General features: G+C 52.6%; 5 protein-coding genes across 5 annotated transcripts; 4 read left to right on the top strand and 1 right to left on the bottom strand.

Annotated features, from left to right (window-relative positions):
• Positions 1-1747: 1747 nt before the first annotated feature.
• Positions 1748-3915, top strand: ITP1-5 (Itaconate transport protein; the record flags this gene model as incomplete). Its single annotated transcript, XM_032033045.1, has 5 exons — positions 1748-2272; positions 2324-2564; positions 2657-2725; positions 2910-3251; positions 3314-3915. The coding sequence occupies 5 exons, from the start codon at positions 1748-1750 to the stop codon at positions 3913-3915; spliced, it is 1779 nt and encodes a 592-aa protein (XP_031887772.1).
• A 999-nt stretch (positions 3916-4914) lies between these two features.
• On the top strand, positions 4915-7863 carry BFAT (Beta-phenylalanine transaminase; the record flags this gene model as incomplete). Its single annotated transcript, XM_032033046.2, has 4 exons — positions 4915-5403; positions 5460-6247; positions 6805-6844; positions 6925-7863. 4 exons carry the CDS (start codon positions 4915-4917, stop codon positions 7861-7863), a joined length of 2256 nt encoding a protein of 751 aa, XP_031887775.2.
• Positions 7864-8264: 401 nt separating this feature from the next.
• Tannase lies at positions 8265-10058 on the bottom strand (the record flags this gene model as incomplete). The annotated part of the gene is made up of 1 exon (XM_032033048.1): positions 8265-10058. One exon carries the CDS (start codon positions 10056-10058, stop codon positions 8265-8267), a length of 1794 nt encoding a protein of 597 aa, XP_031887777.1.
• A 4451-nt stretch (positions 10059-14509) lies between these two features.
• On the top strand, positions 14510-14977 carry CGGC5_v004126 (uncharacterized protein; the record flags this gene model as incomplete). The annotated part of the gene is made up of 3 exons (XM_066151230.1): positions 14510-14706; positions 14778-14792; positions 14851-14977. The coding sequence occupies 3 exons, from the start codon at positions 14510-14512 to the stop codon at positions 14975-14977; spliced, it is 339 nt and encodes a 112-aa protein (XP_066009496.1).
• A 1031-nt stretch (positions 14978-16008) lies between these two features.
• cctR-2 (Cyclochlorotine biosynthesis protein R) lies at positions 16009-17221 on the top strand (the record flags this gene model as incomplete). Its single annotated transcript, XM_066151229.1, has 7 exons — positions 16009-16264; positions 16321-16425; positions 16504-16601; positions 16664-16693; positions 16746-16858; positions 16935-16959; positions 17057-17221. 7 exons carry the CDS (start codon positions 16009-16011, stop codon positions 17219-17221), a joined length of 792 nt encoding a protein of 263 aa, XP_066009494.1.
• Between the last annotated feature and the right edge of the window lie 216 nt (positions 17222-17437).

Raw genomic sequence — 17437 nt, 5'->3', positions numbered from 1 at the left:
TCCCGCCTGCGGCGTTTGTGCTTTCGCCATAATATTGTACCGGCCATACCTAACAGTGATGCCGAAGCTGTCAAGATTAGCACACTCTCCGAGAATCCCATGTTGGACGGGTCGCACCTATGCCTCCCAGCACTCCGATTACCACTACTCCTGCCCCCGTGGTGAAGGAAACACCATTGTTGGCCGGTAAAGCGGATGGCTGCGGTGTTGTGTCGGCAGCCTCACTGGGGAGTGGGATTGTAGAGGATGTATGTGATGTAGAGGGAAGCGTAGGCACCACCGCAGGCGCGGTGACGGTGACCGTTTGAGGAGGCTGAGTGACGAAGATCGTGTTTGTTGGGCTAAGGCTGGGCTGACTGAGACTGCCGCCGAAGTTCGGTCCTGATCGAGCTGGTTGAACCGATGGAACTGGTTGAAATGATGGAACTAATGGAACTCGCGTTGAAGTGTGAAATGTTGTTCTCGGGACTGGCAGTGTAGGAGTAGCTGGATCAGGAAGCGGAAGTGTTGATGTCGGTATCGGTGTTGATGGACGAGTTGATGATGGAGTGAGCAGAGCCGGCTTTGATGTTGTTGCATGTGGGATCGCAACTGCTGGTAGTTCCGAGACGATCAAAGGTCGGTTTGGTGTAAGTGGCCCAGTCGGAGTGTTTGGATCAGTGCGACCTTGTTGCTGCTGCTGCTGCTTTTCTTTTTGTTGTTGCCTACGGACAATCTCGAGGTCCAGCCTGGGTGGAGGAGCCGCCCTCCTGTTGACCATCGATAGACCAACCATTATGAGTGTGAGTCTTGGAGGTAATCTGAAAGGATATGTGTAAGACTTGGGATCTCTAGGCTTTAGAGAGAAGTGGAACAGGTCAGACAAACCAGTGGCGGAGCAAGTTCAGACCTGGAAGCCTATGAGAATGTCCCGAGGGGGACTGATTGTCATGACAGCTGAGTCAACATGAGTCTGGTCTTGTCAGGATATGAACCACTAGCACGTCTTGTAATGTAACCGGTCCCATACCTCTGGTTTTACTTCAAGTCAAACAGGTCCAACGTTGGCTCCAGCGTCTGGGCGTGCGTAATCGTCTCGACAGGATTTCAGCGACAGAAGGAAATTTCCGCGGGGTAAAGTTGACATTAGATATCGGCTCCTCTTGAGTGGAGAGAGGCAATATGGTGACCCCGAGCAAGGGTTGAGGCTCCGGTGTCTTTATTACCGCGCAGCTGAATGCAAGGTGGTGACACATGGCAGGCCGGCGAGTGGTTTTAAGCTTGGCGCATCACCCTTGAGCGTTTCACGCTTACTGACAGGCCAGCCAGTAGCGTAGCGTTACGAGCTGATTTGGGTAAAAGTCAATCACCCCAAGGCAGATTGATCCCGTCGGCCGTATGCACCCGCAAAACGAATTGCAGCGGAAACTCTGATACTCTCGAATAGACTATTTTTGGGAACATTTGCCGGGCAGTGTCAGGCCTGTCTGCGTACTCCTTTACGTCGGCGAATGTTTGCCGTTGTGTAGGAGAGGCGTGGATACAGACGCCCGGGACTCAACAACAGCCGGTGTTAGTCTGAAATCGCCCGTCAGAGGTCTTGGCGGACGAGTTGATGATCTGTGTGTCGGGAGTTCGAATCTTGGCTGAACGTTGAATAGCAGTTCAGACTCGTTATTTACACGGATCGCCTCACAAAACTCGGGGGTCGCGCAAGTTGTAGTCCTGGAACCCAATGTCCTCGAAACAGTCGGCATCTCTATTGACAATGGCAGCTGCTGGAAGTGCGTCTCCTCGCACTCTGCAGCAGGGCATTCGCAGAAGCATATCTGCGGCTGCTTCGGGTGGTTTGCACCTGCTGACCAGCGAGACGGATCTCAACCAAGGCCGAGAACACGACGAACACATATCGCCGACGCGGGTCTCTGTGAGGGATCGCATGAGCCTCCAGTCTAGAAGTCCCGGATCCTCGAGTCTATCAGATCTGGATCCCTTCTTTGATCGAGCAATGTCACTGCCTTCCATTCGGGAGAGAGACAGTGACAACGACAGCCAGTTCCGCAATCCATTTGCAGACACGAACTCTGTGGCAGACACGCAGGCAGACGATGCTCGGAATCCGTTCGACGATTCAAGTGCCGAGGACACACTGCAGGAGCAGCCTCTAGAGCCGCCCTACCACATTTTCACCAAGAGGCAAAAGTGGTTTGTTATCGTCATTATAGGCACAGCTGGGTTGTTCTCTGGCCTATCGTCAAACATCTACTTTCCATCGCTCGATGCCATCTCACGGGTAGGCCCTTTTGTACCTCGGATTTACGAACATGAGCTAACTTTAATATAGGATCTACATGTGAGCGCCGAGATGGTCTCGTTGACGATCACCTCCTATCTCATTATCCAAGGCATTTCGCCGCTCTTTTGGGGCTCTATCTCAGATGCCTTGGGGAGACGACCTATCTACATCGCCTCTTTTGCCGTCTACATCATTTCCAACATCGGTCTCAGCTTTTCGCCAAATTTCACCATTCTCATGGTTTTCAGAGGGTTGCAAGCGGCCGGCAGCGCTTCGACCGTCAGCATCGGTAAGCCCGACCCGAGGGCGATCAGCCCAAACCCACCAAACCTATTTTTAAAAGAAACCACGCTCGTCATCAAGTTCTAACCACCACTGTAGGAAACGGTGTCATCCAGGATATCTCTCCTCCCGCGGAGCGGGGTGAGTTCATTAGTTTTTACCAGGCGAGTAAGTCGATGCCTCCTGTTTCATGCTCTGCAGTGAGTGGTTGGTGCTCGGAGTTGCTTACTCGGAGGTAATCTCGAAGTCCGAAACTTCAGCATAGCAGTTGGGCCTGTGCTCGGCGGTCTGCTCGCAAACTTCCTCGGTTTCCGATCCATCTTTGTCTTTCTTTTGATACTCTCTTCGGTAGTCACTATTGTGATTATCATATTTCTGCCCGAGACCATGCGAAGCATTGCCGGGAATGGCTCGCTCCGGCTGGGGGGTGTCTATAAGCCCCTGATACGCCTTGTTACAAAAGAGCCTGATTATCTAGAAGACCCGGAAGAGCCCCTTCCGCGGAAGAAGGTGACAGCTGCAACCTTCTTGGAGCCTTTGCGTCTGCTCGTACAGAGAGACATACTCATCAACCTCATATTCGGCGGTGTTGTTTACACCATCTGGAGCATGGTCACGTCGAGTACCACTGGATTGTTCAAACAGCTTTTCAACCTAAATGAACTCCAGATTGGCTTGGCGTTTCTACCCAATGGTATGTTATACCAACGCTCCACTCTTGACGACTTACACGAAATCTGACTCACTCTTTCACAGGATTCGGAACTATCGTGGGCTCAGCCATAGCTGGAAAGCTAATGACACGAGATTACAAGGCAATAGAAGAGGCATACAAGGCATCCCATAACATGGAGAAGTCCGAAAAGCTGACAGCCAAGAACATGCCCGCCGACTTCCCGATAGAACGGGCGCGTCTACGTCGTTTGCCATGGGTCGTCGTCATATTCATCGCATCAACGGGTGCTTACGGCGTCTCGCTCAACTTTCCCGCCGCGACCTCATTGACAGGCTGGATCGCTGTTCCGCTTACACTACAGTTCTTCATCGCTGCGACGAGCAACGCTGTGTTCGCCCTCAACCAGACTCTCGTCACGGATTTGTGCCCCGGCAAAGGAGCAAGTGCTACAGCCATCAACAATCTCGTCCGATGCGGCCTAGGAGCGATTGGGGTGGCGTTCATAGAGCAGTTCATCGCTTCAACAGGACCTGGGGCCGCGTTTCTTGGACTTGCACTTGTCATGGTTGTCGTTGGGCCGTTGGCGGTTGTTCATTGGTACTGGGGCCAACAATGGAGAGCTGCAAGAATTCAGGCGAAAGAGATGACAGAGACCGAGAAAGAGGCAGGGCGTTCGGGTTGAACAGTTCCCTCCGAGACTAAGACGCTCGTCAGCATTTACAATCGTTCAAAAAGCCAGCATACACCCCAGAATACGGAGCCTACATACATGTTTGCATTATTGGGAAAGGGATAAATAGACAAAAGCATGAGAATCTCCTCGGTTGTGATGAACTTCGTGCAACTGCTACTCATAGCCAAGGCATTTCAAGATACATGCGACAATCTAGCAGATCAAACGCTGATCATGTTTTGCTCTATCTATTCTTTGGGAGCCCAACCATCCAATTCGTGAAAGCTCGCGCCACTGTTCATGCTTCGAGAGATACCTCCGAAGCATCGCCTTGCTTTCCGCAGCAGATTCGGCACCAGCCAACTATCGCATCGTACCCGGGGCAGTGGTTACGACTCGCAACGTAAGTGGAGCTGGCTCTATTTTCAGACAAGAATCCCCAGACAAAATCTGTCTTTGGTCTGGCGAATCAACGTAGCTCGAAATGCTGATGACTTACACACGAGCGCTGATCCGATTTCTGCCCCGCAGTCGACCTGATCAGGGGTCAGCGTCTTGTTCTGAAAGAACCTAAATAGCTGTCAGTTCGTCGCAACCACTGGTAAATCTTCAACTGACATTTGATCCCATCAATCGGACTGATTCCTTTCGTGCCTTAGTCAGGACTCACCCAAGGTTCGGCTTTCGGTTCTGGTTCTTTCCCGATCAATCGGCCGGGCCGACCCCGGACTCGGCTTACCGCTGGCATGCATACCCGAGCGGGGTTCGTCTTATCAGCAACGCGATTGACATTTCTATTAGACGGCCGGCACGCCGATGGTGCTCCGGGGTGAGATATCGCAATGATAGTTATCCTCGGAAGACTTGAGCTCATCAGTATATATTTCGTTGCTTCATCCTGCAAATTAGCACAGCTCTTGGCGGCTTTCCACAGCTGAGAACTCCGACCCATCATCCCACCGTCCCGAGGTTTTATTGTGTCTTTATTCAGGATACTCGCAATTCATTATGACGGCTCCCGAAGTTCATGCCGCGAACGTGAGTTCCAAAGCCATCAAGATTCAACAGCAACTCGCCCAGTACCTCGACAAATACGTTTCAGACAACCAAAAGTCACTGCAATGCAACAAGGAGGCATCCGGTTCCTTGCCAGGAGGAACAACCCGCTCCGTTCTTTACTATGAACCCTTCCCACTGGCGTTTTCGGGAGGTCACGGTTGTCATCTAACATCCATGGATGGGGAGGAGTACCTCGACTTTCTCTCTGAGTACTGCGCTGGCATGTTTGGCCACTCACACCCAGACATCATTGCCGCAATTGAGAGTGTTACCAAGTCAGGATTTACTCTCGGTGGACCAGGACCTAAAGAGGGCGAACTGGGAAAGTTGCTTGTGGACCGGTTTCCAAGTATCGACGCCATCAGGTTCTGTAACTCAGGTACAGAGGCTAATACCATGGCTATTGCTACTGCTCTGCACTTTATTGGGAGGAAGAGGGTAATAACTATTTCAATCCCTACAAGATCTCGGGATTTTGCTAACAATTTCATCAGATCTTGGTTTTCGAAAATGGCTATCACGGCGGCACACTAGCCTTCACGCCAGGAAACCCGTTGATTCTCCCGCATGACTTCGTTCAGGGTCGCTACAACGACATTGAGTACACCCGCCCTCTCATTACCGAAGAACTCGGCATCATTATCGTCGAGCCGCTGCAAGGCGCAGCCGGCATGTTTGCTGGAACCCAGGAATTCCTCCAGTTTCTCAGAGACGAGGCCACCCGCGTCGGCGCTATCTTGATCTTTGACGAAGTCATTACCTCGCGCCTCAACTACGGCGGTCTGCAAGAAATCCACGGAATTGTTCCCGACATGACGACTATAGGCAAGCACTTTGGAGGCGGCTTCTCCTTCGGTGCCTTTGGCGGAAAGAAGGAGATCATGGACCTGTACGACCCGTCGTCTCCCACGAGCCTGCATCACTCCGGCACCTGGAACAATAACAAATTCTCCATGACGGCAGGTGTTGCTGCGACGAAGCTGCTTTCGAGAGAAGCCCTCGATAAGAACAATAGCCTTGGTAACAAGCTGAGGGACGGACTTGGCGCTCTTTTCAAGGCCAAGGATGAGTCGATACTTACTCTTAGTGGGTTCGGCAGTGTCATTGGAGTGCACTTCAACGGACCCTCGGCAGACAACCTGCGAGACTTGTTTTTCTTTTACATGCTGAGCAAGAGGATTTACGTCGGTCGTCGGGGATTTCTTGCGTTGAACATTACCCACGAGGAGAAACATGTCAACAGGGTACTAGCAGCGGCAAAGGATTTTTGTGATGAAGTATTGTAAGAGCGATTGTGTCATCTCAAATGCAACAAACTTTCAATGGCAGGTGTCCACTTGCACTTGTGTTGATGATACCTGACTCGGGATGAGGCAGCAAGCCATTTCGGCCCGTAATCTGATAAGGCTTTCTCGGCCCGGATGTTCGACTACACTGATGGATGACCCGCCATCCCCTTGCTCGAAATACCGATTTCCGGAGTCTTGACGGTGGTGCTCAGAGAGGAAGGTTGATAAGATGCAGGATCAAGGTCTCTTGGCGGGCTCAGAGTAACGTGGTAACCCCCTCGATCCCTGTTTATCGCAGCAGATCAGCCTACCGCGCGGGGTAAACAGTGCCGAAGCGGCGCACGGCATCCGTGCTCTTAAGGACGCCTCGCCAACCAATTCAAACACTCAACCCTCACACCATCCTCAATCAGTCTTGCGCGAGAGGAGACGCAATTCGTCCGACTTCATTCACCTCCGCCCTAGGTTGTCCGACTGGTCTCCGGCTCTCCTCCGGCTGTCATACACAATGCCGGACACCCGACCCCGCCGCATGGCCCCACTCATCCAGCTCATCGCACTCCTCTCCCTTCATCCCGGTCATGTCTTCGGTCAATCCTCCCCGGGATTCCCCATGGTCATCAACACATGGGGCGGACCTTTCACTGCTGCCACTGACGCTGCGTACCAGGCGCTCCTGAAGCCGGGCACCTCGGCCCTCGACGCCGTCGAGATCGGCTGCGCGACCTGCGAAGCCAACCAGTGCGACGGCAGCGTCGGTTTCGGAGGATCCCCCGGCGAGAACTGCGAGACGACTCTCGATGCCATGATCATGGACGGAGTAACCATGAAATCCGGCTCCGTCGCCGCCCTCCGCCGCGTCAAGAATGCGATTGGAGTGGCCCGCCATGTGCTCGAGTACACTTCGCACACCATGCTGGCCGGCGACCTCGCGACGGAGTTTGCCATCGAGAACGGCTTCACCGCGGAGACCCTATCAACTGAGGCATCCACCGAAAGGTGTGCTGAATGGAAGAAGGGCAACTGCCAGTCAAACTACAGGCAGAACGTCACCCCCGATCCGAAGACTGCGTGCGGCCCGTACACGCCGGTTGAGCTCGACTCCAGCTCTCCAGACTACTTCAACCTCATCGCGCCGAACTCCGCCCAAGCCTCTCACGACACCATCTCCATGACAGCAATCGATGCCAATGGAATCATGGCGGCGGGTACGTCGACGAACGGCGCTTCGTTCAAGGTTCCTGGGCGCGTGGGCGATGGGCCTATCACTGGCTCCGGCTCGTATGTTGACGGTGATGTCGGGGCTTGCGGCGCTACGGGTGATGGCGACATCATGATGAGGTTCCTGCCGTGTTATCAGGCTGTAGAGAGCATGAGGAGGGGCATGACCCCGGAGGAAGCAGCGCGAGATGCCGTCGTTCGCATGGTCAAGAAGTACCCGGCAGTATCAGCTGGCATCGTGGTGGTCAACAACAAGGGCGAGCATGCAGGGGCAGGTTCGGGTTGGACTTTCACCTATGCATACAGAGGCGGGTCGATGAATGCGACACAGGTTGTCACTGTGCCTCCGGTCGTCGTTGGTCGGTCATTGACAGTTCAGATGCCTTAGAAAACAATTCGGGGTGGAGATTAACATACCTTTACTGATAATGAATATTGTTATCTTCACTTATGTGTAATTCATAAACCATGTCAAACGTATACAGTCCACCTCCATGGCGTCGACAAACTCGCGGCACACTTAGTAAACACGGTCATTGAGACTGCAGCATTGGTCTTTTCTAAAAGATTTCGGGTGTCAGACTGGATCTGATTTATATACATCGCCATGAGACTCGGAGAGAGCCCTAAAGGTAAGGCTACCAAATGTACAAGTAGAAATGCAGAGCCATCTAACATACTATCCACAAGCAACTTCTATCTCAACACAGCCACCACCCTCGTGGCAACTTCACGCTTTTTCAACAATAAGAATATCGGTTTGGTGTAGACCTAAGCGAAAAGAGGTGCTTAGTAGACGGGGACCTTGAAGGCGGGGAAGGTGTAGGTCCAGCTGTCGATGGACTTGGCGTCGTTGACGCAGTCAAAGTCGGAGCTGTTGCCCTTCCAGAGAGGGCGCGAGGGCCACTGGCAGAGCATCTGGGTCTCGCCGGCGTTGACATTGGTGGAAGAGGTGACGGTGGCGTTGAGGCGGTCGGGCTTGTTGCCGTTCTCGACCCAGTCGATCATGATGTTCATGTTGTTCTGGGGGTAGGGCCCGGGCTGGAGGCTGTTGGTGCCGCAGTGGCCGGCGCCGGGGACGAGGTAGAACTGGTACCAGTCCTGGAGAGCCTGCTGGGCGGCCTCGTCGGTCGCGTTGGGGTACATGATGGAGCGGACGGACTGCCAGTAGTGGACGGAGGAGGCGGCGGGGATAGAGGAGTCGGACTCGCCGTGGTAGTGGAGGAGCTTGCCACCGGAGGACTGGAAGGTGCTCAGGTCGGGGTAGGTGGTCTGGAGGGTGTCGTAGTAGCGGAGGAAGCCGGTGTTGATCCAGTCGACGAGGGTGTCGTAGGTGACGTTGTTCATGTCGGAGAGGTTGTCGAGCTCGAGGAGCTGGATGAAGCGGGTGACGTACTCGCCGCCGGTGGAAGGGATGGAGAGCTCCCAGGCGCCGGTGTCAGAGTTGTAGACAGTGGCAGCGTCACCCAGCTCGGAACCAATCTGCCAGGAGAGGTAGGCGCGCTCGCCTGCGGAGTTGAAGATACCGTCGTAGATGGCCTGGGCGACGGCGACACCCTCAGCGGAGACGGAGCCGTTCTGGGCGGGCTGGTAGCTGGTGGTGCTGCCGGCGGCCTGTCTCTTGTTGAGACCTCTCTTGTTGAAGCCGAAGCCGAGAGAGGTGCTGTTCTTCTCGGCGCAGTAGTAGGACTCGCCGATGACGGACTTCAGGTCGAAGTTGAGCTTGCAGAGGTCGGTACGGGAGATAACGCCATCGGTTCTTCCGTCAAGAGAATCGCAGGCAGCGATGGTGGAGTTGACGATCTTGGCCAACTCGCAGGGAGGGGGCAGGTAGTCCTGAACATGCTCAACAGCAGAAGAGTAGACGTGAAGGACCTGCTGGTGGGCAAAGCGGAAAGCAGGGGCACCGGCAATGACACCGTCGTACTCCTCACCCCAGCGCTGGACCTGAGACATACCCTCACGACCACCGTCGGAGCAGCCCTCGTAGTAAGTGTAGACCTTCTGGTCATCGGCCAAGCTGTACAAGCTCTTGGAAACGGCCTTGCCGACCTGGGTCATCTCGCCCAGGGCCTGGTAGCCGAACATGTGGGTCGCATCCCAGTTGATGGAACCGTTGCCGTAGAGGACCTGGGACATGTAGTCGTTGTTGAAGGCGTCGTAGCCGGCGTCGGTGGCACCGGAAGCGGCGCCGTAGGCCAGACCGCCGGTGGCGTCGCTGGAGAGGGAGTAGCCACCTCCTCCGGCAACGTAGAAACGGTTCTTGAAGTCGTCGGGGCTGGGGAAGGCGTACTTGAGGACAACCTTGTCGCCGTGGCCGGTGTGGGTGTAGTGGACCGTCACGTTGCAGTAGCTGTAAGTGGCCGAGCTGCCGGAGGAAGCTCCACCCATGCCGCCGCCGCCGGTGGTGGCGTTGTAGACCGCGGCCGCAGTGACGGTGGAAGGAAGAAGGTCGACTCCGAGAAGAGTGCCGTTCGCGGGGAGGGCGTTCTGGACGTTCTCGACGGTGCAGAGATCGGTGAGAGAAGCCGCGTTAGCAGCAGCCGCGAGAGCGCGGACAGCCGCCTTGGAGAGTTGAGGCATGTTGGTGAAGTTGAGATGGAAACGCCCTAGGATTATAGTTGAAACGAATGTGGATGGAGAGAAAGGGAAACAACCTGAGGTGGTGAGGAGTTTCAAGACCAGAAACACAAAGTTGGGACGACTGCTTTTATAAACAAGATCGTCGTTGTTCAACCCTCGACGACGATGTCGCTGTCCGACAGTCCCCGTCGCATTGCGATCGAGAACATCCCCCCACAGATGTCCCGTAGGTACGCCTCATAGTGCAGAGGCGCAGTAGGGCCGTGATCTGGAGCTCTCGCATCGACCCCAGTTGGCCCGGTAGATATGATGGGGGCCGAGTAACCCCTATGTCGGTAAGCTCCGTCCACGTCAGCCACGATGAACGGGAATGCCATATTGGCTGGTAAGGCTGGCAGACTAGGAGTCGAGACGAACCTGGCTCGTGTGGAGACCCGTCTTTCCATTCGTCGGGACATGTTCCTTGCATTGAAATGTCTGATTTAGCACCTCGGGTACAACATCAGAAGACCGGGGTGCCACGTAACTCTGGTCCTGTACAATTTTCTGCGCTGTCTTTGTGGCAGTAACGCGTTACGCGTCTGCCCTTGGGGCCCTCAGCCATGTGTCTTACTTTGAGCCTTCTTAGAGAATAGCACACGGGCAAGCTTCAATGGAATGACCTCACCATGCTAAGTCTATCCCAGCGTAAAGCTTTCTCCCCACAAATCACGCGGTATCCATGCCCCGAGAATTCTCGTTCTTGGGGGCTAGAGCTTAAACCGAGTCAAGCTTGAGGAAGATACACTAGGGTCGTAGCCAGTTAGTGGCGTAGATCGCAGCGTAACGTGATGACGGCGCACTGTTCAAGCAGACGAAAGCCACAACAAACTCCCGAGCCAACATCGACCGCGGAAGTTTTCCTTTCCTTCTCGGTGGGGCATCCTGCACAGTTTCCTGTCTCTCGGATCCGAGAATACCCTCTTGTTTACGCTCTTCAGGTAAAATAAAGGATGCCTGCATGAGCCTTAAGATGAGTCGTGACTCGTAAGCTTCTGTATAGCAGAGCCCTTCCTTCGGGACAACCCCACAAGAAGAAAGGTCTGGAAAGGGGCCTTTACGCCCATTACGATTGCGCGCTCTGCAGAAGCTCGACATGTATGGTCTTCGCCGCACCAAGTCTACGGCCGATTCGGCACCGCCTTCGGGTTGTGGGCGTCGGTGAGCTCATGAACTGTCATCCACCAAGTAATTCTGCTCGCCTCTCCTGAGAATGTTCCGGTCTTCCAAGGCGGGTCATGCCGTCTTTCATCAAAATAGAGCTCAAAGTCGAAGAAAGACGGGGCCGCCGAGGACCCGCCCTTCCTCCGGTGGCAGAGAGTCTAAATCCCATAGTGGGGCTAGTCCGAGGTGATATCGGAATCGTTGCCGATCATGAAGTGGGGTCTTCCCGAGCCTTTAAGCCAATGACAGCGCTTATTTACAGGCTGTGTTGGTAGGTTAACGAGACTGTAGGCGAGTTGTACCACGCGGACGAACGGTAAGAAATATCTCTACGAGTATGTATTTGACATAGGAAGCTTGCCTGAGTAGTCAAATAATAAAGATCTCGTCCTGATTATGGTAAGTCTCGCCTGCGAAAAGAATGTCCACCTGCGCGGAGCAGCCAGCTTGGCTCAACCTCGTTGAGGGCCCCTTCGACATCTTCGGAGCTTGGTGTCTAGCAGCTCATGACGTGTCGTGGTCGCCGATAGACCTGCTCAGGATACGACTTCCGAATAAGGTCAAGTATGTATGGATAGGCTGGAGCCGAATTTGAATGTAATTGGGGCAGATGCATGAACGTAGGTCCAGACCGGAAGTTGCAACCATATTAAAGAAAATGACAGGCGGCAATGATGGGTGATCGACGCGAACGCCCTTCAAATGAGAAACGTCCATTGATGAAGACAAGAGAGTTCAATTTTCACACATGCTTCACGGAACGAGTTGATGCCGGCAGGAGAGTGATGTCTTGTCACTCTTGTGCAGAATCTCTCCTTCACGGTTCGTACACCTCGGTCGCGAGGTGTGGATTTCGTAACGTGTAATATTACTTGATGCCAGCCATATGAGCACCCAGCAAGACCGCTTTGCGACGGCTACAAAGGTGCGAACAGGAGCTTAGGTCAGCGATCACGCGCATTATCAAATCTGTCGTATCCTGAGCCAATCTTCATGTCTATCTGGAAGAATACGTAATGAAGTCACGAGAAGGCGTACTTAGACATTGCACCTACGCGTACGGAGTAGAACCAAGCCAAGCAAGTACGACTCGTGCGAAACAACCAGCTTCCAATCGCGGACATGCATTTGGCTAGAAGTCGAACTGTCGAATTCATCTCTAGAACCCCGAAAGCTCAATTTTCAGAGCACCACTGAACTTCAAAAATGTTCAATAGCACTAAGTCAATCAAGGGAGTACAGAAAATCATGTGATTACTGATATCCTGCTGGGTCGGATCAAACCAACAGTCCATGGTGGATGCTGCGGTACCAACTGTCACGGTCTATGGACCGATATGAAGCTTCGGCTAGACCCTCAGCTATGGAATACTTTGGAAGGTTACAGAATATCGTGGAAGGTTATGAGAACCTTGTCGGCCCATACTCAATGGAAGCTTCTGGAAGAAGACTCACATGTATTTAAAGATGAGAAGGGCACCACTCTTTCCCAGAATGGTTCTTCTTTCCTCCAGCTTGGAATGCTCGTAGTAGTAGGCTAGACCAATGGCACCGACCTTGTCCTAGACCCTTACACCAACGAACTGCCCCGGTAAAGGCGGCTGCGTGACAATGGAGCTTCGTCACTGCAGGCGCTTCACCCGAGCACCTCCCACATTCCACCGACTCGAGAAAAGTGCTTGCTTCGAAATTAGAAGGTCTATTTTGAAATTTTAGGCACAGTATTGCACCGCACAGCCGTGGTTGTGCGAGAAGACGCCAAGCGTGCAAGTCACCCTTCACAGTCGTGATGGACGTCAGCTCACATGCCTGAACCTTTTTGCTGGCATACTGAAGGGCTTACACCCTCCAAGTATGTCAGAGCTCCTAATGCAAAAAGAGGTATATGTAGTGAGCACTTGGAATATTTCAGCTCCCGATCCAGATCCCTTCGTATTGAATGCGTAGAAGAACGGAAGGGCTCTGGAGCTTCATCGTAACAACCTCGGTTATTTGAGGAGCCCCTTTAGGCTCAGCGCGTCGACAGGCCTGAGTCGGAGATTTCGGAGAATTCATGCACATACTTGACCTGGCTGTACGGATAACGCTTCCAAGCAACTGACTCCCGCTTTATCGCAAGCACAGAACTTGCCTCCCCGACACATCACTGGTTTGGCACTCTTGGATTGTCCACCCGAGGCTTGAGCTGCCGTAAGCTTTGAGCAGCGTCAATAGGCACGTAGAAGATGGGAGAATCTCTATCCTAAGAGACCATGAGGGCTCCAGCTGCGATTCAGGGGTAATTTGAGCAGTGGCCAAAGTCCCAGACGTGCTGGTCGCACTACTTTGACTCTCATGCGCCACCCCGGCGGTTCTCAGTTCTCGTCACAACTCAGAACCATGGTCTTGGCGAATTTTTGCATTAATTTCAATGCAGCTCCATGGATCAATTGTGCATTTTGCAGGTTGTCGGTGGCGTCCCGGGCTCTCGGGTCGTCTGCGCCGTGTTGGTGATTCCCCGCCCGCAAGTTTGCTGCCAAGAGCAAACACACTCGATCCTTCACAGACACCTTGGCCCATGTGATGTCTGCTGGACATGCATCATCCCTGGTGAGCATAACAACATCGCGACCAAACTCATGAGCTGCAAGATTCTGCACTTCTATCAGTCGCCAGAGTCGATAAAGATCTCGATCGCTAGGTTATATTTGCCCCGGTTCAACAACAAAGCTGTTGAGCGGGAAACAATCAAGCCCGAGGGCTGGGGAATGCGCGGCACCAGACTCACTGCCAACGTCTCAGCTATAGGCAAGGTTTGATTGGTACTCAGTCAAGATGAGTGGTGTGACCCTCTAACAAGCTGGATGACGGACTTTCAGGGGGTGAGAGGCACCGACGCTCTCGGTATGAGCTGTCAGAATCTCAGATTGTCTGTGTCTGAACCGACCGGATGTACGAAATAGGAAGGTAGAGGGCCTCTTGTTTGGTCCAAGCAGGCGTTGCGATGCACTTGTCTTAAAACTATGACATGCAGATCTGATAAATCCCGTACTCACAGGAGACCGAGGGCCAAACGACCAGAAATGGCTCTTCGCAGAATGGCTAAGTATGTCTGTATTAATGATATAAATATTGCTAGCAATCCCATCAGATTGACTCTCATGAAGGCTGTAAATCTTTGAAGATACTTCTTTATACGGCATACCTCAAGCCTCCACCGCGTTATCAAGCTTCATTCCATCACACTCTACCTCTTTGTGCTTTCAATGATGCAGCTTATTCGAGTGATCATTGCCCTTGGTGCCCTCGCTGCCCCTATTCTTGCGGCCCCGATCGACTCCAAGGCCGACGTCAAGCCACGATGGTTTGACCTCAGCCCCTCGATTGCCTCTTTCGGCGACGAAGGCCCCGTCGAGGACGCCGACGCTGGTGCTGCTGACGAAGCAGCGCAAGCTAAGCGCAGATGGTTCGACTTGAGCCCGTCTATTGCCTCCTTTGGTGATGAAGGTCCAGTCGAGGACTCTGAGACCGGTGAAGCTACCACCGAGTAAAGTTCGTCGGCTGCTCTACCTTACATAACCTTCACAATGAGTCTGACCGGAATTCATAGTTCGATCAAGAAGATGGATCAGACAAGCAGATTCAATGAATTTGAAGGGAGCAGTCATATGATGTTCGCGAATGTCAGCAGCCTGGACGGTGTGTGGCGGGTAGAGTTGGTAGATAGGTTTAGGTAACTGTAACATGCGGTATTTGACCAGATATTTACCCGTTCTTGACTCAGGCCCGTATAAATTGTGGTATACTATACCTTGAAGGTGCAAGGTGATCACAGCCTCTTCCATATTACATGCATCGAAGCCATTTGAAGCGCTGCTCATTTGAGCAATTCGAGCGTTCTGCTCATACCTAGGTAATGATGAAAGAGCCTGGCCATTTTAGACGAAAACGCCCAAACACATATTATCACCATCCTAAAGCATATAACTTGTGTTCATGTCCAATATTTAATTTTGATCTTGCGTTCGGTTTTCGTTCATGTACAACAAGGTGAGCCTCCGAACTCTCTTGTGCCATGCCCAGCAATTTGGTCACCTTCCTCTTTTGCACCAGATGATAATCCCAAATGCTGTGATGAAATAGCGGCACAGCTTTCCTCGCTTCGGTTGGAACTAGGATTGTCTCCAACGATGATGGCACAGAGGCTGTGCCACCCTCAGCTGCTAAGCTGAAAATGGTTTCGTCGGCAGAGAGTGTTGACTGAACAAACAGTTACAAATTGGTTAAAAGACTAAGTCTTCAAGGGTACCCCACGCAATTTCCCAGCCTACTGGGTTCTGGAAATGACTTTGACGAGGTGGCGAATAGCTAACTTTGTCGGATTGGCCCTTTAGGAATGTGCCTTCTTATCTGTTTGCTTATTGTTGGAACCAGCAAGACATTTCGGACCTAGCCTGATTCCCTGCAAATTACGAAAACTGCAAGTTTGCTCCAGCCGCGCCGAAGGATTCAGGCGACGTCTTCGCGGGTGGTTCTGGCAAACATCTGCATCGATCGATTGAGGGGTTGGGCGTCTGGGCTTACCTGCGCCATCATCGCGATTCGCGGGGGTGCTGCAAGACAGCTGGTATTGTCTCGACCTCCTTGATTCTTCTTCTGTCTCGTTATATCAGAGAAACTGTCCAGGTCACACTGTCACCCCTCGATCGTCGTTGAAACCTCCAACGACTTGCGTATTCGACTTTGAACGCATCTTTCGTCTTTCACCATGGGATCAGGCAAGCCTGAATCTAGTAGCTACAAGCTTCTTTCAGATGATGAGAGTTCTGTCGACAACGGCCACGTCTGTGGCCGGTGCGAAACCTCCATTTCCGAGGACCGGCCCTCGAGATCATTCTCGACGTTGAAGCTTATCCTCGCTTTTGTCTTTTGTCAAATACCTATTCTGCTTCTGAGCTTCGCGGTCTTCCGGTATATACTTCGAAGCAACGAGAGGACCAGCGAGACGTACCACAAGGATGATTGTGAGTGTCTTAAGATCAATGTTTGATCTTCAACAGTCTAACGTCAAGCCTGGTAGACCTTGCATTCGAGAGGTACAATGCGACCGGAACCCCATATAGCATTGTCGACGCAGCGGATCCGTCGAAAGACGCGGACAAATTCTGGAATGATTTGAAGAGATGTAGGAGCCCCCTGAGGAGACTAAACCCGCCATCATGACACTGGACCGAGTCTTCAACTCACGCCTCTTTTTCTTCAGACACCGGTATCGTTACTGTAGACGACACATGGGCGGAGCGCAATCATCTCCCGCCCACTGTCAAATACCCTCATGATCCGCAACTTCGAGTTTATCAAGTAGGCCACCATCTTCTTCTCTCTCATGAATGTGTATAGTGTAATAGCTGACCGTAACTCAGGTGAATGTCTTCCACTCTCTCCATTGCTTGGTATGAAGACCAAATTTTCGCAGCGACCTTACTCTGAAGCTAATGATGGCAGTACCGCATCCGAAACAGGCTGATCTCGAATGTGTCGATGGAAATGTGGCCGCGCAATGACATCCACACGATGCATTGCGTGGACCATTTGAGAGGAGATTATGTGCAACGTCGGTGAGTGCATTTGCCCAGCCTTCACGAGATCAACGACAGTCTTTTCGCGAGGATTTGGTCTGATTAAATCCCACAGACGTTTCGATGTCGGGGTCAAACGAGTTTGTTGCTTTCAATAATCACAACCATGACCGGAAGTGTCGAGACTTGGCCGCGGTGCAAAGGTGGGCCCAGGAACATACTTGGCTTGGCTATAAGGATTACCTTGAAGGTGTCATTAGATACGACGCCAATGAGGCCGAGCGAGTTAATATGGCACTTGCAGGAAAGGGCCAGTGGAACAAGGCGAACAGCACCCACAACAAGGAGACCGGGAAGATCGAGGCTTGGTTTGAGGATCACGAAATCTCCAGCGGACATTAGTTGTGCAGCCCAATCACACCTCAAGGCTTTTTCGCAATTCATTTGTAAATCCAAACATCTAAACACTATGTCTAGCTTGAAACTTGAAGTATTTTGCGGTATGGACAGTCGAACTCATCCAGATGGATCATGGAACTCTTCAAGGAGAGACACAAACCTTGCACAAATGTGGAGCATGACCACGCATAACCTTATGCAAATTTCTACGTCATGCGC

The sequence above is a fragment of the Colletotrichum fructicola genome, assembly GCF_000319635.2.
Source record: "Colletotrichum fructicola Nara gc5 chromosome Unknown KSG_Nara_v1_contig02, whole genome shotgun sequence".
NCBI classification, from domain to species: domain Eukaryota; kingdom Fungi; phylum Ascomycota; class Sordariomycetes; order Glomerellales; family Glomerellaceae; genus Colletotrichum; species Colletotrichum fructicola.
This window is presented reverse-complemented; position numbering and strand designations above follow the sequence as displayed.